This window comes from Sinocyclocheilus grahami, unplaced genomic scaffold (assembly GCF_001515645.1).
Source record: "Sinocyclocheilus grahami isolate Dianchi unplaced genomic scaffold, SAMN03320097.WGS_v1.1 scaffold878.1, whole genome shotgun sequence".
Lineage (NCBI taxonomy): Eukaryota > Metazoa > Chordata > Actinopteri > Cypriniformes > Cyprinidae > Sinocyclocheilus > Sinocyclocheilus grahami.
Window position 1 is genome coordinate 578,819 of NW_015506057.1, and position 25,495 is coordinate 604,313.

Below are 25,495 nucleotides of genomic sequence, written 5' to 3' on the forward strand. Positions count from 1 at the left end.
CTCTCAGCGCGTCTTCTTCCAGAAGCGAAGTAGCCGAGATGAACTTTAGGAAAAGTCTTGCTGCTTTGTTTGCTGTGATGTGGGCGTTTACATGCGCGCGTCTCACGTGGACGATTGTAATATCAAAAGCGCGATCGGCGCGTGGTCACATTAGCGATAATGAAGGCGACGGCCAAGACTTGACATTGCGTTGTTTCATACTGATTACTTTGTCACATAATATTTGTTTTCATTATGACTTGTGCTTTGTTCCAAGTAGCTTCCAACAGCACACACTGAAAGGGAATTAAACCCGTTGAGGGATTGTGGAGGAAATTTTGGGTATATAGAGCCCAGAGTAGGTAGTGGCTCCAGTCTGACTGGTTCTGGTTGCAGCAGGTTCTTAGGAACCGAGCGAGCTCTTGATTCATGCGTTTAGTTTGAATGTTGGATTGGGGATTGCATCCAGAAGTGAGACTGTCATTATTTTGAGTTGCTGACAGAAAGCTGCTCATACTAGGAAGGTGAACTGAGGTACATTGTATTCAGAGCCTATGGTCTATCAGAGTACAGTACATTGTCTCAGACAAAGCTACACAAATGTTCAGCAGTTTCGGAGGCAGTGGGCAGCTTAGGCTGGGGGTTTTATAGATATTGGTGATCAGTGAACATGGGTTATGGTGTCTGCCTGCATGGTGGGTCACCAGAAGTGATTGCTTAACAGTTAAACAACAGGAGTGTGGTGGAGATTACAGGATGGCCAGAACTTTCTTGCGGATGGAGAGTGGAACATATGTTTTGTTCAGAGGGCAGTTAGGAGGTGGTGGAGTCTGAACGTTGGTTATCTCTGTCACAATGTTTCATTGCACTGAAGCGAAAATTATTGAGGGTGAGATTAGGGCTGGGCGATATAGTCAAAAAAATTATCACAATAATATTTTTCATATTAGTCGATATCGATAATTATCACAATACATTTCAGATTTGTATATCTTTCAAGTTTAAAGGCAAATTTCTGCTCTTATGTGAAAGTTGTAGAGACCAGACCGTTAATTGTGGTTTTAAACACTCTTTATGGTAGAACATGACAAACACATTTTTTAATTCTTTACACTTTTCCAGTCATTTTTCCTTAAAACAAATATCTTTATATAAAACAATCTTAGTTTCCGCATTTTCTAATGAGTGATATTGTTTAAAATCACGAAACAGGTTTGTGTTGCCTGACTTTGATGATGCATATCTTCAGCACAGTTTGCAGTGTAGGCTGCAATATTAATATTACATTTTATGTCTCTTAGAAATGCACATTTGACATTAGCTTGAGTTGACAGTAGTAGCTTGAGTTATTATGCAGATGTAAATTTATGTTCATGATCAAAAACAGTAACATCTGTAAAAATTGTAACAACCTAATTTTTATATGGTGAAATTTAATTATTCTGACTGTTTGATTTTTTTATTAAAATTGTTGGTTTTATTAAAATTAACCATTGGTCTTCCATAGTAGCATACATGTAGATCATGATAACCACAGTTAAAACCAAACATATAGCACCTCAATACCACGGTAATATAATACAACTATATGGTTTTTAGGTATTTGTATGAACAGCAGCCTAAATACATTTAGTATGAATGCACAAACGCTATAACTTAATCACAAAATACTGTAATTATATTCCATTACTCCTTTAATACATTTAATACATGTCTACATTATACAATTTGATTAACAATATAATACATTTCAATATGAATATACCATATTTCTGACACAATACCATGGTGCAGTTAGTGTTACTACAGTAAATCCATGGTAAATGATGGTGATTTGTAGATTTGAAAGCCTTCTGACTGTATCGTTGCACAGTGTTTTTCCTGTTTGTCAGTGCTGTTTCATCTGGTTTTAAACTAGAATACATTTAAACTAAATCATAGATTTATTTGTGTTCTTCGCTGAATTCAGGCGCTTCACACTGGATCTCACAGCGCTGTTTAGTGTCACGTGACCGAGACTTATCAGCGAGTAAACGCGTCTGCTCTAGTAAGCTCACGCTGCTGTTTGAACTTTGAGCCGAGGGGGTGAATGGTCCAGTTTAAATGAGTAGCGCTGTTTCCTTACGCATTTGGTGCATAAACATTATATCGAACATTTATCGAACTCTTGTTATCGTTTTATTGAGAAAAATATGATCACAATAATTATCAAATATTATCGTTTTATAGCCTAGCCCTAAGTGAGATAATGGGTTCATTGGGTTGAAGGTGGAGCGAGGACTCGTGCTGCCAAGAGAGGGCGTTGGCTTTGGTGTTTTTAGACTCGATAGGTCGATATGTAACGGTGAAATTGAAGCGTGTAAAGCAGGGTTGTCCAACCCTGCTCCTGGAGAGCTACCATCCTGCAGATTTCAGCTCTAACCCCAATCAAACACACCTGAACCAGCTAATCAAGGTGTTCAGGGTTGCTTGATAATTACAGACAGGTGTGCTGGAGCAGGGTGGAACTAAAGTCTGCAGGACGGTAGCTCTCCAGGAGAGCAGGGTTGGACACCCCTGGTGTAAAGAATAGAGCCCATCTTGCCTATCTTGGGTTGAGTCTCTTTGTGGTGCGTAAATATTCAAGATTTAGATGATCAGTCATGACAAAGAATGGATGTTTAGGCCCCTCTAACCAGTGTCGCCACTCTTAAAATGCTGCCTTTGTGGCCAGTAATTACCAACTTAATTCTGTTTACAGTAGGGCTGAGTTTTCGAGAGAAATAAGGACATGGGAAGAGCTTAGGAGGTGTATTGTGACGCTGGGAGAGAATGGCTCTGATGCCAGTGTTAGAAGCATCCACTTCAACGATAAACAGACATTCTGGATCTGGATGGTGAAGAATGGGAACAGAGGTGAAACGGGCTTTCAGGTCTTGAAAGGATTGTAGAGCTGCTGGGTGACCAGGAGAGTCAACTTTCATGAGTTCAGGTTTGTTTGTGTTAGGTGGAGTGGCTGGGCTAGTGATAATGGGTTTTGGTGGGTCCTCTTGCTCAAATCAGGTTGTCAGATCAATAATCTGATCCTGAGTCCTCCCTTCACAATGTCATAGAAGTTCTGGTTGAATCTCTAAACTCAAACCTTTACAAAATAGTAGATTTAAGGCATTCTCAACCCATACTGTTTGGGCATATACCCATGCAGTGACCGGCAGTGGGTTTCTCGACATCCTATTTCTTATGTTTTTAGTGAGTTTGGTCCGTTTTTTATGTTTGATTGCTTATGACTGTAATGAACAAGTGCCTTTAGACATTGCATCAATCTACATTAATGGAGCTTTTTTGATGTGGACTTTGATAAATTGAACTCTCCTCTGCCAAGAGATCAGGGAGGAGAAGCGATTAGTCAGTAGAAAAGGCAGTGGCATGCCAGTGTTTGCTTGTTTGTTTCTATTGTTTAGATTTTTATTTGCTGCTAGGGAGGATTATTTTGTTTGCTAGCTATTTCTATTTTTCAACTTTCATTATAATTTGTATTTTCATTGCTCTTATTTGTAATTGGAATAATAGCCATTGGCTAAGAAGAAACTTTTGTAATTTGTCAACAAAGCAGACTTCATTCTGGCCATTGCTTCTCAGTCTACTCTTTTTATCTTGGGGTTCAATGAGACCTGGATTCGTCCAGAAGACTCAGCAACCCCTGCTGCTCTCTCAAACAACATCTCTTTCTCTTACACCCAGGTTAGGTTGGAAGGGACATAGTACTTTAAGGGTATGTCAGTATGTTGTCGGTGATACTACCATTTTTGTATGTGTCTAACATCATTTTATATTTTCAGCTTTGGATTCTGATTCTTTTTTTTGGGGGGGGGGGGGCTGTAGAGAAATTGACATGCCCTGACATTGCTGGCTTTTTCAGTTTCTTCTAAACATATTAATGGCTAAAGTCTGATTACACTGTATTCAGCACAAACTGGGTTACAATAATATGTAATCACTGTGCATGTACAAGTTTGTATTTTTGTGAATACAACATTTATGTGTGATTAGTGAAAAATATCTTCTTCTTTTTTTTAAATCACTGAAATAAGGCCATAAATCACAAACTAAACATTTGTTCACAAGACTTTGGACTACTGGATGTGGTAGACTAGAGTTTTTGCTACAAAAAGATATGAAAATCATCCTGCCTACTTACTCACAGAATACAATATATTGATTTAAATTTTGTACGAGATGTTTTGTGTTAGAAAGACTGTATGCAAGGGAGTAACAATGGCCATGACTATTGATGTAATTCACACCTTAGAGACGAAAGGCCATCCCCTAATGGCCCATCAGTGTGACTGTGACGGTGAGGCAGGTAAGAAAAAATGTGAGGAGATTAAAATATTTTTTTACAATAATTATAAATTTATTTTACAACACAATAGAATCAAAATATACATAATGAAGGTCAAAGGCACATTATTGAGCACACTGCTCTAAACACAGTGACTTGAACAGTCACACACCTTTGTGCGACCGGTAGATTGCAGAACCAAAAAAAATCCAGGGTGGTGATGATGGAGGTGAAAACCAGTGGATAGCCTTAAGCAGAGGCAGGTGGCAGATAATCCAGACCACAGCCAAGACTGCACCCCACACCAGCGTTGCTGGAGGGAGGAGCCATGATGGTGGAGGTGATAACAGCGCCATGGAGACGAGCGCAGGCAACAATGACTTGTCAGGTGGAGCCCACCGTGCAGACGTAGAGCAGAGGAAGTGATGTGACGCCGATGACCTGGGCGGCTGTGACGGAGCTGCAGAAAGATAGAAGTGGGGATCCGGAGGGCAGAGGGCGAACTGGAGTGACCGAGGGTGGAGGTGGAGCCTGAGGGAGGGTGGAGTGAGCTGAAGATGAAGGGGTGGAGGGCCGGAGAGTAGCACATGGCCCGCAAGTCACCAACTAAGGTGTGGCGAGGTCTGAACCAGGTGAAGGCTACGAACTGAGCGATCCCGGCAAGTCAAAATGTCCGATGGTCCACACTGGAATTAAGGGAGGGAGGAGTGGCAGTGCAGGAGCTGGGGGGCCAGGTCGAGGTGGTACAGAGCGCCCCGTGACCGGAGGAGGAGCCGTGGGTGCCTGAGATGAGACACCACACCAAAGAGAGGAGAAACTGAGGGACTGATGGGAGGTGACGATGACTGGTTGGCAGGATTGGCTGGGGACTGGAGAAGAGATTGCAGGGACAAACAGATACTCAGGAAACATACAAAGTCATTAAAAGTGGTTTGGAGAGGTGGTGGGAGAGGGAGGCTGGGCAGGGCCATTACAGATGGAAACGAACTGACAGATTCAGGTAGAAGCACTGGGGCCAGGGTAACATCCTCTCCAAGATTACACCCACTCTACGTATTCGCAAATCTCCCTCAAAGGCCTTCCCCAGACAGCTGTACTCTGTTGACGGTGTTGAGGCCGGCATGCAGGAAGCTGCAGAGACAGTCGTCTGGGAATGATGCTGCTGGCATGAGGCTGAGGAACTCCAAATTTTCCTTCGAGGAAGTAGTCCTTCTGCTCAAGGAATAACAGTTTGACTGCTTCCAAGTGGTCCATAGTGCAGAAAGAAACAAAACACACGAGACCAAAAACACATATTCATGAAAAATGAAACAAAAATGCTTCAACAAACATGCCGCTTATCTAAACTAGATTGGGTCTACTGTATCAATGTGGCTGTGAAACACACAATGACAAGGATGAAGATCAAATGACCATCTTTAATAATCCGAACAGGGTAAATCCACCAACGAGCAAACAAGCAACAACCATAGTACATACAAAACCCAACAATGAAACTCAAACAAAACAGGACTTAAATAGTAGTGATAATGAGATGATAGGTTAGTGCACAGCTGAAACTAATGAGCGTCCATGACAACAAACTAAGGGAAAACGGTACTGACTGAAAACAAAAGTCCATGTGGTGCGAGATTGTGACTGATATCAGGAGCAACTATATTATTACATTTGCAATCACACACACACATAAAAATATTTTGTAGTTATCGCACACATGCATTGTATGTGCTATCATACAGTACAAAAACAATATATATATCTGGGAAACTAATTATTATTAAGCATGTTATAAAAATCTACTTTTGAGCAAATATATTTGCTTACAGAGTATTACACAGTGTAGCCTAAACATTGGTCTAAATAGTCTTAAACTTTTAACATTCATCATGTTACAGTGCATTGTTTTATATTATATAGAGCATAAAAATGTCGTATAACATATAGATGCAATGAATCATATTTCAAAATGTTCCACTTGATTTATTAAACCTGGAATTATAGTTTGGGAAAAGTCCAACTATTAAAATGTTTACAAGTTTATGTCACAATAAAATTACTTACTCATCAGAAACGATCTCCTCCACTTGATCAAGATGCACTTCGCATCGCAATCTTCTTCTAAGGTAAATACAAGGCTTATTCTTCACATCAGGTCTTCTTGAAAAAACAAAAATTAGCCTAGACGAACTTGTTGAAACTTAATGCTTTGTTTATCAAGGTTATGTGGCCATTCACATGTTTGAGTGGCTCATGTGGATGATTACCGTATGATTAGCCTGCGCTGCACTTGGGTGTGACCACATTACAGATAATAAGTTCAGACGGGAAAGACTGTACTTTTCTTTTTTTTATACGGATTAACAGAGAATATTTGTTTTTGATATGACTTATTTCACTTAAAAGTAGACACTTTATGTTTTCTATAGACATATATCTCATGTCTGTGTGTCAACTATCCGCTGAGTTTTGGTTCATTTTATGACGTGTTTCAGAAAGCTCACAGAGTTCAAAGAAGAGTTCACAGAGACCGAGACAGCAGAAAGCACAACCAGTTTCTTTTCTTTATTTTACAAAAGGCACAATATTCTGTTGTTGTTGTGAGTGTATACAAATAAAAGTAGACACTTTACAGAACGAACTGACAGATTCAGGTAGAAGCACTGGGGCCAGGGTAACATCCTCTCCAAGATTACACCCACTCTACGTATTTGCAAATCTCCCTCAAAGGCCTTCCCCAGACAGCTGTACTCTGTTGACGGTGTTGAGGCCGGCATGCAGGAAGCTGCAGAGACAGTCGTCTGGGAATGATGCTGCTGGCATGAGGCTGAGGAACTCCTCCAAATTTTCCTTCGAGGAAGTAGTCCTTCTGCTCAAGGCATAACAGTTTGACTGCTTCCAAGTGGTCCATAGTGCAGAAAGAAACAAAACACACGATACCAAAAACACATGTGAGTGTATACAAATAAAAGTAGACACTTTACAGATTTGAGTGGAGTTTTACTCTTTATCTATACGACCAAAAATGATGGAGCATTTTAAGTTCTTTTTGCCATTATCAAGTAAAAAATGCAACTGAACATGTCGGCATAGTCCCCAAACTCGGAGGGTTAAGTCTTTAAGAATGATTCTGTCTTTAATTTATTCTTACATTTGGTTTTGTGTATAAGGCAGAATCATGGGCTGTGTATTGTCACAATTCTACTTTTCATTTCCATGTACAGAATACAAAAAACTCCAAACTCCGGTCCTGGAGGGCCCGTGTCCTGCAAAGTGTAGCTCCATCCAGCTCCAAAACACCTGCCTGGAAGTTTCTATTAATTCTGAAGACCATGATTAGCTGGTTCAAGTGTGTTAATCAGGGTTGGAGCTAAACTCTGCAGGGCAGTGGCCCTCCAGGAGCTGAATTTGACACCCCTGCACTGTCATTCTCCGTTATAGACTCGCTGGATGTGGTCTCTCTCATCGGCACTGTGAAAGTTTGTCTTCAGCACTCCAATCATCAAATTCTCATCTGAGAAATCTGGACCTCAGTAACAATGACCTGCAGGATTCAGGAGTGAAGCTGCTCTCTGATGGACTGAAGAGTTTTCATTGTCAACTGAACATACTGAGGTATTTATGATAAGTCACCCTTTTAAAAAGGACATGAAAAAGTAAGATTTTCTTAAGTGTTCTACAATGCGAAGCAGTTGTTTTTGCACTGATGACAGGCTAATTAATATACAATGAATGGTCTAGGAAAGGGACAGGTGGTAGCAAGACTAACCTTCAGTGCAATAATCTGTATCAGTGCTGGTGGTATTTGCATCCACTGCATTGATCACAATTTTAATGTTGTTGTCATCTACAGCAGTGGTTCCCAACCCTGGTTCTGGAGCCCCCACAACACTGCATATTTTTGATGTTTTTCTTATCTGACACTAGTGATGGGAAGTTCGGCTCTTTTCAAAGATTCGGCTCTTTTGGCTCAGCTCCCTTAGAAGAGCCGGCTCTTACGGCTCCCAAATGGCTCTTTATTTAGTGTCATTCTGAGCCTTCTATTTTAGCCCAATTTAGCAATTGTGAATGGTTGGTGTTTTCATAAAGGCCTAATTTTTAATGCATTTTTTTTTCGTTACAAAAAAATTTCCCCCTTCCTTCTTTCACATAATGGTATGATCCTAGTCTGTCCTCCCATGTGATTAGCCGCATGTGTTTTTTTTGTGTGTTTTTTTGTAACGGAAAAAAAAGCATAAAAATAAGGCTTTTATGAAAACACTAAATAAAAAATTGCTTACCAACACACAAACCATTCACAATTGCTAAATTGGCCTAAAATAGAAGGCTCCGACTGAGGATTCGGCTCTCCCTGACGGGAGTCGGCTCTTCTCGTTCGCTACAAATAATCGGCTCTTAGAGCTGGCACGTTTGCGAATGACACATCACTATCTGACACACCCATGTGTGGTCTTAGAGCAGGATTCCTCAAATCTTGCCCCAGAGGGCCAATGCCCTGCAGAGTTTAGCTTCAACCCTAATCAAACACACATGAGCAAGCTCATCAAGGTCTCCAGGACCCCTTGGAAATCACAGGTAAGTGAGTTTGATCAGGGTTTGACTCTACTGGGCAGTGGCCCTCCAGGACTAGATTTGAGGAACCCTGTCTTAAGAGTCTCTAATAATGAGCAGATGAGTTGAATCAGTGTGTGTTTAATTAGTAAGACATCTACAATGCTCAGTGCAGGTTACTGAATCTTTTGTTTTGTTCAGATTGGCAGGTTGTAGATTCACTGGTCAGTGTTGTGAAAGCTTGTCTTCAGCTCTACAATCATCAAAATCCTGTCTGAGAGAGCTGGACCTCAGTAACAATGACCTTCAGGATTCTGGAGTGAAGCTCCTCTCTGCTGGACTGTCAGACTGTCAACTGAACATACTGAGGTCTGATTTTCAAATGCACTCATTTTTTATAAAATATGTGTATGAATAGGTGTTTTGTAGTAATGAGATTGTAGCTCAGATAAGATTTTGAGATGATCAGTGTCTGATAATTGTGTCCAATCATCTGATAAACAAACGCAACTATTCTGTCTAATTTCATAACCAACAGCTTGCAGGGCAAGATACTGTATAAAGAACCTAAGTGCAGTTTATTACCAAAACTACAATACTTAATCAGACTAAACTAGGTGATGTTGCAAAACTAATTAACCAACTGCAGTAAAACAAAACCCTTGCACTGTAAGCACTATAGTCTCAATATGGAACTGCTTAAAAATTGCTGTAAGTGTAAGCAAATTCATGTTATGCAAAGTCTGGAATAACCAGTGTGATTCCACTACAGCATGACGTTAACTAACATTTTTTTATTGACTTCACTTAATGTCCAACAATTTATTAAACCTAATTGTTAAATTCTAGTACTCTGTACTATTTGTGTACTATGTCAGGGGTGGCCAACTTCGGTCCTGGAGAACCAGAGTCCTGCAGAGTTTTGCTCCAACCCTGATAAAAACTCACCTGCCTGTAGATTTCTGGTAGATTGGGGTTGGAGCAGAACTCTTCAGAACTGTGGCTCTCCAGGACCGAAGTTGGCCACACCTGTACTATGCATTTTGTTACTCAGAAAACCTAGTTCAGATAAATTTATTTTTATGAGTGCAATTTTGTTAAGCCAAAAAAAAAGAAAAGTTTCTGAGACGGGCTATTTTAATTGAATTTTCAATGATCTCCCGCACTTTTGCAAGTTATCTGTCTCTTTGGTTCACTCATTCCTTTTCAAAACTCAAAATGTTGTTAACCCTCTGGGGGTCAACATTTATGCATAGTTAGTGAAAAATATATAAATAATAATAAAATATTAAAATAAAAAATGTTTTAAGTCACTGAAATAAGGCCATAAAACACACATAGAACATTTGTTTTCAAGACTGTTTAAACAGGTAAACCATACCTGGTATTTCCAAGGTGTTTGCTGCTTCTTTCCATAAACTGAAGAAGAAAAAAAACAGTCCCACCATCAGAAGTCAGTGATGGAGCTTATTTTACCATATTCGTGTAGCATATCAGTCAAATTTAACAGCTTCTGATGTTGGTACAGTGCTCTTATAGAAAAACAAAAACTGTTTGAAGAGACTCGTGAAAATTTGAGTCAGCAGGACTCAACTGGGGTGCAGGTATCTGGTCACTTAAAAAATAATATGTGAGCATGTTGATATCAGGAGCAACTATATCATTAGATTTTTTAACAATCATTAATATTGCCTGCTCATTAAAAAAGCAAAACAAAACAAAAAACATGATTTTTTTTTATTCATAGACGCACACATGCTTTGTATGTACTAAAACACAGTACAAAAATATCATTTTATATCTGAGAAACTAAATTATTATTGTTAAGCATGTTATGAATATCTACATTTGGGCAGATATTCGCTAATAGAGTATTTCCCAGGAAACATTAGGGGTGTCGTGATATTGACGTTAACCGTGATATTCAAATAATGAAATATCAACATTGTGTTAATTTAGGGTGTGATGATATACCGGCATTGGCGATAACCACAATATTTAAAATGAACAAGACACTTATGATAACACGAAACGCAAATAGCCTACTCCAGCGCCAGTACCTGGTTGACCTCCCAGGTGGCAGTATTGCACCTTAACGCTTACACCTGTTAAACAAGAAGACGCAGCGCGCAACCACGCTACTCCGAGAAGAACCATGTTCAAACAGTAAGTTGCCATTATTTTACTAGTCATGGAATGGGAAATGTTGCATTAACCTGTTAACAGCAGTTTCCTGTGTTCATATATTTAAATAAAGGGGTGATTCTTTTAATAAGTACCGCGTTTTCTTTACTTGTCTAATTTTTGTATTTGTATTCGCAATCAAGTAATGGCCAATACATGTGCGTAGCACTTGATTTCTTTGTTCAAATCTATTACACGATTAAAACATTTAGAAAAACTGAGCGACCACATTGCTACATTAAACTCTGTAAAACAGAATTAGAATCGCGTTAACTGCATAACTAACTATAGGTTAAAGAGATTAAAATACAGGTACATAAGTTAACAGGTTAAAGTATCAGTTTTGGTGTTAATATTTATTCGTCATACTGTTGAACATGACACTATTTTCTCTCTTGTTATTTCATAGGGAGCTTCAAAGGAGACAGAGAAAGCCAGAGTCTCAGGTCAGCTGTGACCTGAAGTAGTAAAAATGCATGTGCTCTGTTTATCAGTATCCTTATGTTCATTGGGTAAAAAGAAAAACTAAATAAAGTAAAAATTAATTTGGCTGGTTCCTCAAGGTTTCTATAGATATTGCGATATATCGATATTGTGAATTATTTTGGCCACAATAACCAGGGTGTGAAAAATCTAATATCATCAAGATGCATCATTTTACATTGTAAACACTCATATTACTTTTCTATCGTATTGTTTTATATTATATAAAACAATATTATATACATAAAACATATTATTTTAGACAGAGGATCATAATAAAGTTAAAAATGATTATTTTTGTGAACATATAACTTGTAAGTGAACCTCAAGGAAACATAATAATAATAATTAATGTTAAGACCCCTTTAAAGGGGTCATGAACTGCATTTAAAAAAAATATATTATGTTTTCTGAGGTAAAAGTAAAAATTAATTTGGCTGGTTCCTCAAGGTTTCTATAGATATTGCGATATATCGATATTGTGAATTATTTTGGCCACAATAACCAGGGTGTGAAAAATCTAATATCATCAAGATGCATCATTTTACATTGTAAACACTCATATTACTTTTCTATCGTATTGTTTTATATTATATAAAACAATATTATATACATAAAACATATTATTTTAGACAGAGGATCATAATAAAGTTAAAAATGATTATTTTTGTGAACATATAACTTGTAAGTGAACCTCAAGGAAACATAATAATAATAATTAATGTTAAGACCCCTTTAAAGGGGTCATGAACTGCATTTAAAAAAAATATATTATGTTTTCTGAGGTACACTTAAAGGTCCCATATTGTCAAAACTGAAATTTCCTGGCTTTTATCACGATTACTGAGGTCTAGGGGCTATTTGACTACCATATAAGTTTCAAAACAGTCAGTCCACTATAACATTCACACAGCCTGCTTAAAGTTCTAGCTATTTTTCACGAACCGTTGTGACTTCCGTAAAAAGTTGACGTCAGAACTACACAGTCAACTATTTTTACAGCTACATTATTGTTCCAGCCACAATTAATAACAACAATGTATATAGAATTTCAAATGATTATATATAAATCGTCAGTTTGTTGTTTTATACACATGCACACAGACATTATTTCATACACGACATAGTCGTGAGATGCAAGAAACAGATATATGGCAAGAAAACTGTAGACGCGCCCATAACAACAAAAGACAATACTTTATTGAACTTTTTCTGATAAGAAGTGTGCACTGCAAGCATTTTTGACGATCGTTTCTGTCCAGTCTGCTCATTTTATCGCGTTTAACCACAGCTGTCGTCGGTTTTTTGTCTGGCAGTGGTAGCAGATATGCGATCAAATTTCTAATTTGAGGCTGTATTACGTCGATTCTGGCACCCAACATCACAACAAGATGATATTTTAAGGTCCTTATGTAGCCGAATCTACGCTGGTTTGAATGGGCCGCCTCCCGTTTCCCCTTTTGTTTTGCTGCCTCCAGCTAGTGCTGTGACGTCGCTGACCCTAGTTACCTGTGGTTGGCCTGGCCGTGCGTCACTCAGAAAACAACAGGCCAATCAGAAGAGAGGCTCATGAATATTAATTAGACAGACCAAAATCGACCTGTTCTCAGAAGAGCAGTAAAAATATATTGAGATGGTTTTTGGTACTTATACCGCAGATTTATATTCTTAAGGACATCAAACCTCAAATAAAACTCCAGAAAGGTGTACAGTATGGGACCTTTAAAATGTTAGAAAGATTTTTACATCAAAAACATCATAATTTAGAAGTAATAGCCTATTTTATCTTATTTTTGACCCTCTCTGCAGAACAGTCTGTTTTTATAGGTTGGGCGCATTCAAGACTGAGATGTAACACCCAGTATGCAACAGTTTTGCATATTAAAATAATAGATGGACGCTGCTTTTGACATACTCTGAATACAACATGGGTCAGTTGGATTAAAAATGTATACATACTCAGTATATATCAAACGATCTGAAACAGACAATGCAATAGTGGTAAAAACACGTTTACTTACACTTATGTGTAGTGACAGTACTGTTGGATCCAATTTAGTCAGGCTTAGCACTGCATCAAACTGTCTTGTTTAAAAAAGAATCCGCAGTACATCAAACAAGCAAACAGTGCTTCACTGACGTGATCTGGAGCTCTTGCCTAATTTTACCCCGTGTCTACACAGGACGCAAGTGGCGCAATGCAACTAAAGACAACGGAACCCATTATAATCAGTGATTCTGTCTACACTGGATATGGCATGGATTGACATGACAAATCCCTGACAGTAAACTGATGTCCCGTTCTATTTCTGACATGCTCCAAATTTTCACACTGCTTCTGACATGAAAGAGAAATCGATTCATGACACAATGCAGCAACACTTGCATCCAATGTAGATATGGTGTTAGGATCACAAGGAATGCATTTCAAAGACTGTTTTTTCACAAATTATACTACACAGCATCTTGTAATCCACTGAAGATCTCTATGGTTTTGTTGATGGAGTAGTCCTTAAGCGAGTAAGTGGGAGAGGCTAAAAAGGCAATAATGTAGAAGTAGGCATTGATCTGAGGTGGTCTTTTGTCGCGCTATGACATCATAATGTGACAAATTCCAAAACGAGTCATTCTGGTAGCTTGGTTTCAATGAAAACTTTTATTTAACTAAAACCATCCTGTAAGTTTCAGAATTCAAAAAAAGTTATAGTATTTTATGTCAAAAGATTGTTGTACAAGTACAAATGCACACACACATTAGGGATTTACCGAAATTTCGCTCGCCGAAAATTATCGGGCGAAAATGGCATTTTCGGTCTTTGGCTGAAAATATGAGCTGTAAATCACTCTCCCTCTAGCCATCATCACTGTGCGGTGCGACTCCATATTCCGCTCTATGAATGTGCGTTCCGCTGAGTTGCTCACGGCCCATGCAAACACTTCATTTATGTACCGCACATGCTCACCGGAAAAGTCCGCTCGAATAACGCACCTACAGGACATTTCTATGTAGTATAATTTTTTTCTGTTTGCAATAGTGTTACTGTGCTGTAACATAATACAGCTGTACTAGACAATGCTGGTAAAATTGCGCTACCCTCTTGTGATGCTATGCTCTGTTCACAAGATTATACATTATTTGGATCATTTAAAAAAAAAAATCAGTTAAATCTGATTTTGTTGCATAGAACTGAATAAAAATAATATATTGTTATTTAATATTAATATATATTTTGTTTTACATTCAATAAAAGTGTGGTTATTTTATTGGCTCGTATTTTTTAAATTCAGTATCATTAAAATTTAGTTAAATTAAAAAGTCTTAAATTATTTTATATTATTTAATAAAAAAATAAATGATTAAAAAGCAGTTTCGGTTTTCGGCCAAGTACATGTATTATTTATAAAGATTCGATGTTGATTTCTTCAAGTTGATCTGATTCAACTACTTAGAGCTTAAACTGTATCAACGGTTCGTCCAGCGAACGTTAAAATCAGTATATCTTAACAATTCTGTTCATATTACTTTGTGGCCAACGACAAAAAATGGTAATCTTACTAATTTTGAGCAAGGTAACAAAGGATCTGGGCAGAGTTTTAACCTTAAAATTACACGACACAAGACAATACTTCTTTATAAATGAAACAAGAATTTATTGGCTATTCTAGATTACATTAAACTAAGCTAAAACACACACATACACACAAAAGGTTCAGGAAAATTAGTTAATGGAGTTTGCATGAAGTTCCCAAAGTTCTAACAAGATATTCGCTATAGTTCTTGCAACCTGAGAAAATCACAAAGCAGAGATTTGTCTTACGTTTACTGCCTAATGAGTTCAGCACCGATTTCAGCAGATAGACGACCTTGTTCGTTACTTGCGTTTGTGACAGCTGAGAAGCTTCCTTGTTGGCTGCTTGAGGGAATCCCGGGCTTTTGATTGGTTGCTGATCGGGTGTCTGGATGATGTAGTTTCTGGGAATGCCCTCCGGAGATTGGTTGGTTTCCTGGTGACGCAGATGCTTTGGCAGTTCTTCTGAGAGAGTTTAAGTTTGCAAGACTTTCGAAGATCTCTGGCATTCACGAAGCTTCAACGGAGTGTTTGAGTTCTGGATGACCGATTGCTTGATGGTGCAGCTTGTGAGCGCAAGTTGGAGCGCGATTGCGATTGCATCCGTTTTGCATTGGGTTTTTGATCCGCTGCATAAGTCCGTCCCCCAGATCGTTGTTCCAATCAGACATTACTTGCCAGGCTTAGCCACGCCCCACACTGTTCCCTGATCAGGCATGGGTCACATGTTTCCCGTGGGGAGTATTTCTGGAAGTTTTAATAACTTCTAATAAACAATATTATCACCAGAAAATGATGCCGGATACCAATTTTTCATTCACGCCAATGTTCGGCGAATAAAGCAACCTTTCATTCAAACTCAAATATCGGGTAGTTTGCATACACATAACCCCTTTTAGTAGATAAAAGTATTAATAAAACATTGACTAAACGTCATAGTTACAATAACACATCAAACAGAAAGCATATTATTTGTGAATATAGTTGCCCTTTTATACTTAAAACTTACAACAGACAATTTCAAAAGACAATCATTTATGTCCCTTTGTCTGACCGAAGGAGAAAAAAGGGTGCGTCCCTTTTGGAATGCAGGGAGAAAAGGGGAGAGGTCATATATATACACACACACACACAGCATGGCAAGCAGTAATTAAAATGACAATAGATAATATTACACTCGGGGATGTAACAATAAGAAACTAAACAAAAAATCTGTTATGCATAAACTAACCCTTTACACTAGTGAAAGTGAAAGTGTAAAAGTGAAGTGTGGCCAAGTATGACCCATACTCTTAATTTGTGCTCTGCATTTAGCCCATCCAAGTGCACACACAGTAGTGAACACACACCCGGAGCAGTGGGCAGCCATTTTTGCTGCGGCGCCCGGGGAGCAGTTGGGGGTTCAGTGCCTTGCTCAAGGGTCTCACCTCAGTCGTGGTATTGAGGGCGGAAGAGAGCGCTGTACATTCACTCCCCCCCACTGAGACTCACCGAGACTCTGCCAGACCTGAGACTCAAACCCGCAACCTTCTGGTTACAAGTCCAATTCTCTAACCATTAGGCCTGCCCACTACACTAGAACTTAAATCATAGGGTAGTATATTATTAAAAAAAATTTCATTTAAATTATGCAACTAGACGTTGCCAAAATATACTAAGGTGACTTAGAAGGAAACTGATTGCAGTAAAACTTTCTAGTTCATTATTTTTGAGTTAATAAAGCAACTTAATACAACTTTGTAGAGATAACTTGTTTTGTTTTTACTATTTTCTGATTATTTTTAAATTGTTTGTCAGAAATAGTAATCTCTTCTGTAATGCTAAAAGTATTATTGTTGTAATTATTTAGTTTTGCATGCTGAATGTTAATGTGTGTGTGACACAATTGAAGTCACTTGCAAGATATTATTTAACAAATTAATAGTGTGACATATGTATAATTACACAGGTGTTAATATTAATATATCATAACTTTATCCACATCAGATGTGCAATAGTTAATGATTTAGTTTGATGCTAGATCTTTTTCAAAACCAGCCCATTTATATCAGACTACTTAATACTCATTATTTGAAAGTACAGATAACTATGATTTTTTTGTAAAGTACTGAGTACTGGTAGGAAGATAATTATTATACATTTATAAATGTACAATTCCAGGTGCCCAACCAAAGGGAACACTAATCAACCATAATGGTGACTTAAGGTGTCAAACAAAACGTCTCGGGTTACGCATGTAACCATGGTTCCCCGAGAGGGAACGAGACGCTGCGCCCCCTAGGGGGCACATTGGGGAATGCAGCCTGCATGACTGGTGTCTGAAGCACATGTGAAACAACGCCAATCTATTGGCCCATCTGGCTCATGACGTCATCGGCGGGATGCCCAGAAGTATAAAAGGGCACCTGCTGAATACGTCATCCACTTAGCTGTCTGAAGGAGACGTAAACAGGCAGGCCGAAGGCATGGCAAGGGGGCGCAGCGTCTCGTTCCCTCTCGAGGAACCATGGTTACATTCGTAACCCGAGACGTTCCCCTTCTAGGGAACTCGACGCTGCGCTCCCTAGGGGGCACATTGTGGAATGAAATCCAATCACGCTGTGCCGAGGCGCATGCCTGTCCACCTGGGGCCCGTTCTTCGTACGTCGCTAACTCAGTTAGCTGGATTTGATTGTTGACGATTTGGCATGATCTTGGATTGTTTGGTTCATGTATTGTATTGTTTGGTCTTAGCAAAGATCAACTGGAGCCTCAAAGTATTTCATCAGGACTCTCTTGTCCAGTGCTCTTAGCCACTTACCTCTTGGACATTCAGTGCGACCACAATCTGGTGCTGGCAGGACATCAACAATTCATGTTGCAACTTTCCACCTGGGAGAGAAATCTCCTGACCACCACCAAGTCAGAATAACATCTTTGGAGTTCGTCACAACCCAGAAGAACATGATCGCAACTCCAAAATCATCAAACTGTTGAACCATCAAGACTTTCATCCGAGACTGCATCCAGACGCTCATTCAACGGCAAAGGCAATGCAAGTATTGTACATTTGACAAAACTAAACAGAGGTTTAAAATAAATTGTGGGCCCCCTTGTTACCAAGGTGCTGATGATTCTGTGCAGATGGTTAAATTAATCTTTCATTCATTCACTTGTACTTCCCCTTTTCTCCCATCTATGTATGTATGCGTGAGTGTGTGTATATGTTTGTTAGACTAGTTATGTGTTAGTGTTTAGTCAATAAAACTTTGTGCACAAATTACATGAGTTTCTGATTCTGTCACTGCTTGCAGATCAATGTCTCTTAAACAATTCCTGATCTTGCTTCATGCTCTAATGCAGGGGTGGCCAAGGTTGGTCCTGGAGAGCCACAGTCCTACAGACTTCAGCTCCAACCCTAATCAAACACACCTGAACCTACTAATCAAGGTCTAATGGTTACTAGAAAGCTATAGGCATGCTCTCCAGGACCGATGTTGGCCACCCCTGCTCTAATACATTAGTACTGTAAGAAAGTTATTTTCTGTGACCATGAAAATAACATTTCTTAGAGTTAATATGATTTAACACTGAATGTTCACTGGACAAACAGATTAGTCAATTATGATATTAATTCTGCTACAAATACATCTGGAAGCTAAGATAAAAAATATATATAATTATAATTATTTGTTATTATTTATAGACATTTCCCTTTTGAGCTAATTTGCTACAAAGGCTTGTATATACCTCAGAAGAAAAATTTAATATGACTTACGGCTTGATCCAGCAGAGAATATCATTTGACAAATAATTTTTCTTATTTGCATTAAATAACATGTTATTGTGACATACAATTTTCCATTTTACTAGTTGTATATTGTCTCCAGTGTAGAGAGCATAATTGCTTATAATGGGTTCTATTTGCTTCTGATGTGACATGAAGGTTACATCCAGTATAGACAGGTGTTAGGTGTTAAGTGACTGAGCACCAGTGTGCGGGGCCTATTGTGCAAATATATTTGCCAGTGTGATATCACATGTAACATTTGTAAAAGTGTAAGTGTATTTTTCCTGCGCAACAATAATTAAATATCTGATGACTCAATAAGTGCAATTTAACTTAATTCTTCAAGGTGGCACTGTTTCAATCATAATTACCGCAGGCATAAAACAATATAATATCATCAGCAAAACTTGAATTGGCTTGAAAGGCTTTACTGCAGAGCAATTACTGTATGAAATGAAATATAATTGTCACTGTCATTTGATGGTGGATGTGGTGAATAAGCTGCCAGCGGTCAAAATTTTGAAGATTTTGAAGACATTGAAAACGATAGTTTTGAGAATATGGTTGAGATCGCAAATATGAGCCAGAAGCTGTATGTACTGGGGAAGTGTGTTCTGATGATGACAGTGATGGTAAAATCATTTGCTCAAATTGAACCCTTCCAAGTTTCAAATGGCAATGAAATCTGCTTTATTTTATTCTTTTGTAACTGTTATTAAAATAGCAGGAAAGTTTTACGCTATTGCAACAGTTTAGTGTTCCATCTATGTTAGATATATAGGTCCAGATCGCTTAACAACCGAATATGTAATAATGATTGGTGAAACAATCATGCATTTAAGGGTTAAGGCAATCATGTGATATGAATTGAGTGTGCCTGTGTCTTAATGTGATGTATACATAAAGGATAATGAGCAATTAGCCAGTCAAAAAATCTTGACAGGTGATGAGCAGCCTGACATGGCTACTCACCAGATAAATAAATACATGAACATAAAATGGAAAATAGAGAAGGATTCAGAATAATTTACATAAAAATAAATGAAATAATGGAATTCCATAAATAAATATTTGTATTTCAGAAAAAAACATAACTGTTATGAATGTTAAATGTCAGAAGTCATTTTATATTAATGAAATACTGATTCATTATTCTGTTTAGATTGGTGACCTGTAATCTCACTGGTCAATGCTGTGAAAGTCTGTCGTCAGCTCTACAATCGTCAAGCTCATGTTTGACAGAGCTGGACTTGAGTAACAATGACCTGCAGGATTCAGGAGTGAAGCTACTCTATGCTGGACTGAAGAGTTCTCACTGTCAACTGAACATATTAAGGTATCTATAAACACAGAAAAAAATATACTACACTAATCTTAGCTTTCTGATATGATTCATATATTTCCAGACTCTTACTCAAGATGTTACATAAAAAATCATTCAAAAAGGGTCATTAATACTAGTCAAATAGTAATACTTAATACACTACTGTATTGATTAGCCTCACTGTACTGTAAATTTTACTCAAAATACTAGTGTCTGTATCATTTAGGAACTACATTAGATATATAAATGTAAGTGACTGAGTTGGATGTTACTATGGCAGAGTTCTGTTACCTAGGAGTTACGCAGGTGTGGAAGTAACAAATTTAGTGCTGAGAAATGATTAAAATTTTTAATCGCGTGATTTTCTGCGATTAATCACATTATGCACAAAATTCAATAATGAATTCAAAAGTAGTGTATTGTGCACTTTTTTTTCATTTAAAAGTACTGCTATATGAACAAAAGTGCAATAACATTTGGTTTGCAAACACTTTAAACAAATAAGGTGCTTTTTTACAGCAGTATTCTTTTTACTATGGATGCACCGATACCGATATCGGCCCGATACTGGTCTCCTGTACTCGTACTTGTTAAAATACGCCGATACCACACAGCATTTGATAAGCGCCATATTCAAACAAAGAAACACCGACAACAGAACAACAGACAGCAGAAAGGAGTTAAGGATGTCTACTATGAAGTATATGTATGCAATGAATATAATGTTAAACATTCAGTATTAACGCCTGTATAGCTGATGTGCATGAGCTTATAAACAAAGCACGCTGAGTGGATTGGGTGCAGATGCGCGAGCTTGTCGAGTGAATATATCTTTCTCACAGACATCACTGGAAAGTTTGTAGTTCGGTCGGATATGTCAAAAACAAGTAAGTAAAACAATGCACAAGTTACTTAACGGTAGGGAGCGAGAGCGCAAGCGCAATTCTGTTGTATGATCGTTGATGTTCACTCACTAAGCACACGCATCATTTGGATTAAAACTAAATCGTAAAAATAAGACAATTTATAGGGGTATTCACTATAAACATAATTTATTTTCAACCTTAGGCACACAACTATACAGTGAAGCCAAAAATTATTCAGAGACCAGATATGTTTGATATTGTTTTACTAGTGGGTGCAGGACACTATAGTTCATTTATGTAAGTGAGGATAGCAAAATAAAGTAAACTGTGACAAATCAGTGGACTACCAGTAAAATTTATACAAATTTGGGTCCAAAAATTATTCAGACCATCTGGGAAAAAAATTATAGTTCAGGTTTGCATTAACCTGGTTGACAGCATGCCCAGGAGACTGCAGGCTGTCATTAAGGGTAAAGGTTGCCTGACAAAGTATTCATAGTTTTGTAAATACTGTCATACTAACAGCTGTCTGAATAATTTTTGGTTGATTGTAATCTATTACATACCTTTCTATCAAAGTTATCTAACATTATCAAGACAAATTTGTTCTGACACAAATTAGTTCTGAGTTCTTGTCATTTTATTACCATTTTCTAAACTATATAGCGAATAAACTGTGATAATGTGAGATGTTGAAGGTGTCTGAATAAATTTTGGTTTCACTGTATCTATTTGATAAATGATGTTAACCAACTAACATTATACATACCCTTTTGGTTTCTGTACCCAATATTTAAAAAATGTACAAATGCAATAAAAATATCGGTATCGGTACTCGGTATCGACAAGTACCAAAAATAAAAGTATTGGTATCGGGCGAGTACTGGAAAAAGTGGTATCGGTGCATCCCTAATCTTAACCAATAAAGGTTCAATGGCAAGAGTGTACAATATCCCAGAAAGAGCACAACCTTGTCTAATACCTCTATAAATTTTAAAAGGAGCACTCAGACCTACATTAATTTTCAGTACACTCTCAACATCCTGGTACAAAACCTTAATCATGGCAATAAAACCAGACCTGAAACCGAACTCCTCTAACGTACGCCAGAGATAGCTGTGCTCAACCCGGTCAAATGCCTTTTCCTGATTTAAAGAAGTGACCCTCTTGTCCACAACCAAAACACTTCATCGATGCAAACATAATTTTATCAAAATCCTCAATCCTAAACTTCATGGCTAAATTTAGCTCTTTGTTTTGATTATTTAAGATCATATGCACCTGCCTCCTAAATGATACAACATATTTCAACTGTGGCAATTTACAACTGAGTGAGATTTTCTTAATCTTGACACAAACTTTCTGTGTCTTGACAATTCTCTTTCAATCACTTCATCTTTAATAAACAGCAGGACATTTGACAATATTACTCTTTTTGCTGGTTATACTAAAGGAGTAAGGGAATCATTCACAACAATCCCGGTCTCTACGACTTCATTCACTTTATCAATATTGTTCAAAAACATTACTACTGCGCAATTCATTCTAGATGCAGAAAGAATGCAATCATGACCAACAACAGCAGCAACAGTGAGGACACAGACCTCAACTGAACAACGCTCCGCAGGCATGAGCTTAACGCCATGCCGTCGAGTTAAACTTTCCAAACTCGCGTACTGAAACGCTGCCAAAGAAACCAAGAGAGGGAGAGAAAGCAGAGCCCCTAAGAAGAGGACCCCATTGAAGAGAGATCGCTAGCCAAGAAAAGAGACAGAGCAATAGTTACAATATTCTTTTATCCAATCCTTGACCATGTGACTAAAACCCAAATGTGAGACATTCAAACTGACCAATCAGCAAATTACAGCTTTCCCCACCATATAAAAGGTGTGACAATTAGCAGACCCCCGATGTACACATCTTGGCCTACAAGCTTTGATCACTATCAGCACCACTGTAACTTTAGGAATTCCAAATGGCCTTTTTGTTACAGAGGATAGGTTTGGGGCTGAAAAGCAAAAGTCTTTGATCATTTTCAACTCTACAGTAACGAGCCGCTTCAGACCCAGATTTCAGTAATGAGTCCATTCCGGCCCCAGAGTCTGAATCTTCATCAGAGCCTGCTCATACCAGTGCGTTAACTCTAAATGTACCTACAGTCCTTAGGTCCATATGAGAATTCCCCCCAGACCTTCAATCCACTCTAGAGCACAGCTCAGATTCAGCTACAGCCCCTGACCAGAGTCCATTGATGGCTCCAACCTACCCTGTCACAGCCAAGGGGGCTGTCTCTGAACTGTCAGCCTGTCCAGTCACAACCAGGGAAGTGATCTCTGAGCTCACAGCCTATCCTGTTGCGGCCAAGGAGGCCATCCCTGAATTTCCTGTCTGCGACCAAGGAGGTCGTTCCTGAGTAACCTGTCTGTCTGAATGCGACCACTGAGGTCGTCACTAAGATTACTGTCTGTCTAAATATGACCACGGAGGTCGTCCCTGAGTTTCCTGTCAGTAGGGATGTGACTATGGAAGTCGTTCCCAAAGTTCCTGTCTGTCTGTCTGTCTGTAACAAAGAAGTCAGTCCCGGGGTCGGCTTGACTGTTACTGGTGGTTTTTATTCATTTTTTAGTAAACAAACAGAACATCGCGCTACCAGCGCTCAATATAACACGGTTCATAAGCAATAATCTTGGGGCTCTCCAGTAGGGCTGAACGATTTTGGAAAATAATCTAATTGCGATTTAATATGCAAATATTTTTTAAAGCTCGTTATGTTCTTTATTACTCAACAAAGACAAGCTATAAATCATTGTATAGTATAACCAACACAATATTAGATAGATTAAACATAAATGTTCTTTTCTGTAGGCCAGGCCTATATGTTACGATGAAATTAGGTGATGCATGAATTGATATGAATGACATTTTTATTTAACAACTACAATCACAGTATATTGACTGATTTGTTGAACTTCCAACCTTGTAAGCATGTAATAAGTATGACAACATAATGCTCTGACAAATAAGCCTGGTGTAATCATTAATATGAAAGTCACTAACAAATCACACAAACTAAAGTAGATTGCAGAAATATAAAAACAAATCTGTTGCTTTACCACACTACTTTAAGTAATTCAAAGTCACTGTAATAAACGTATGTAAACATGTGGACTGCACTTTTTAAACACTGTCTGTTAACTTTAGACCAGTAGTTCTCAAACTTTTTTGGTCGCGTATTTGTGGGTTTCATGCTGTCCGCTAAGGCATAGGACACACACAGGCTTTCCTCCTCACCAACGACATTAAACACCATGTCTACACCGGACGCAAGCGGCAAAATACAGTAGTAGAACCCAACCCATTATAATCAGTGACGCTGTCTACACTGTGTGCGGCGTGGTACGACACGACAAAACCCGACATTAAACTGATGCCTTGTTCTATTTATGACGTACTGACACAAAGTTAAAATGATTTGCAACGGTCACTTTGTCGTGTCCAGTGTACAGTAGAGCTGTTGCGGTGTGGCGCGACAACTGTAGCGTCCGGTACATAGACTGTATAGACACGGTGAGTGAATCCGAGAGCAAGATATGCCTCGTCATATTTTCTGCATTTAGCTTTTGAATGACCAGCACCTGCCTGGGTCTGTGCAACTTCATCTATGGCTTTTCTCTTCCCTTTCACAAACCGATCCATCTCCCATTCTAAGTTACGTCCTTTGACTGTTTACTGTTTTATTTATTTTCTTTTTCTGCTGATGGAGTACGTTTGAAGTACGTTCATTATATATGTTTTCAAATATTTCCGCGTGTAACGTTAGCGTGCCAGGGTTGCCAGGTTTTCACAACAAAACCCGCCCAATTGCTACTCAAAACTAGCCCAATCACGTTTCGAGGGGGGTTCCACCGATAGAAATCGCGTTTTTGGAGGGGTTCCCCAAATCGCAGACTTGGCAACACTGTAGCGTGCCAACTTGATGCTTCCTCTGAAGACTGCTTAGATGTGTTCGACTTGAAGCAGCACTGCTTAGACCGATAGGTGTGTGTCATGAAAGTACTGCGAGAGCTATTAGAGAGCGCGGATGTCTCCTTATGCTTTCTCTTGCCGTACATACACCAAAGTCGAACACACCTCTTTACTCTCGCGTGTCACGTGTAATCGCAGCCTCTGCGATTGGAAAATCGTGTTTTTTCATATCGCGATATTATCGCAAATGTAATTAATCGTTCAGCCCTACTCTCCAGAGCAGTCTGCAGTCTGTCCCTCTCTGTCAGCTTCTCATTTCCCAGCCTCCTTATGTGGTCTCTCCATGCCAATTACTGAAACAAGACACAGGAATGTCTTGCAGGATGAATGAAGTGAAAGTTAAAACTCTCTCTACAATCCCTTTGGGTCATAAAGAAGTCTTGTCGATGTGTCTTTGTTGCCATGGTAACCAGAGGTTTGGTTCTG

The 25,495-nt window shown here is 38.6% G+C and overlaps 1 protein-coding gene across 1 annotated transcript in view; it reads left to right on the forward strand.

Moving 5' to 3' along the window:
- LOC107563532 (NACHT, LRR and PYD domains-containing protein 3-like) overlaps window positions 1-25,495 on the forward strand; it is a 67,486-nt gene that overhangs the window by 39,419 nt on the left and 2,572 nt on the right. The window contains exons 5-7 of the mRNA XM_016248432.1: window positions 7,739-7,912; window positions 9,050-9,217; window positions 20,016-20,189. Coding sequence (XP_016103918.1) covers window positions 7,739-7,912; window positions 9,050-9,217; window positions 20,016-20,189 — 516 coding nt within the window. The remainder of the gene's footprint in view (window positions 1-7,738; window positions 7,913-9,049; window positions 9,218-20,015; window positions 20,190-25,495) is intronic.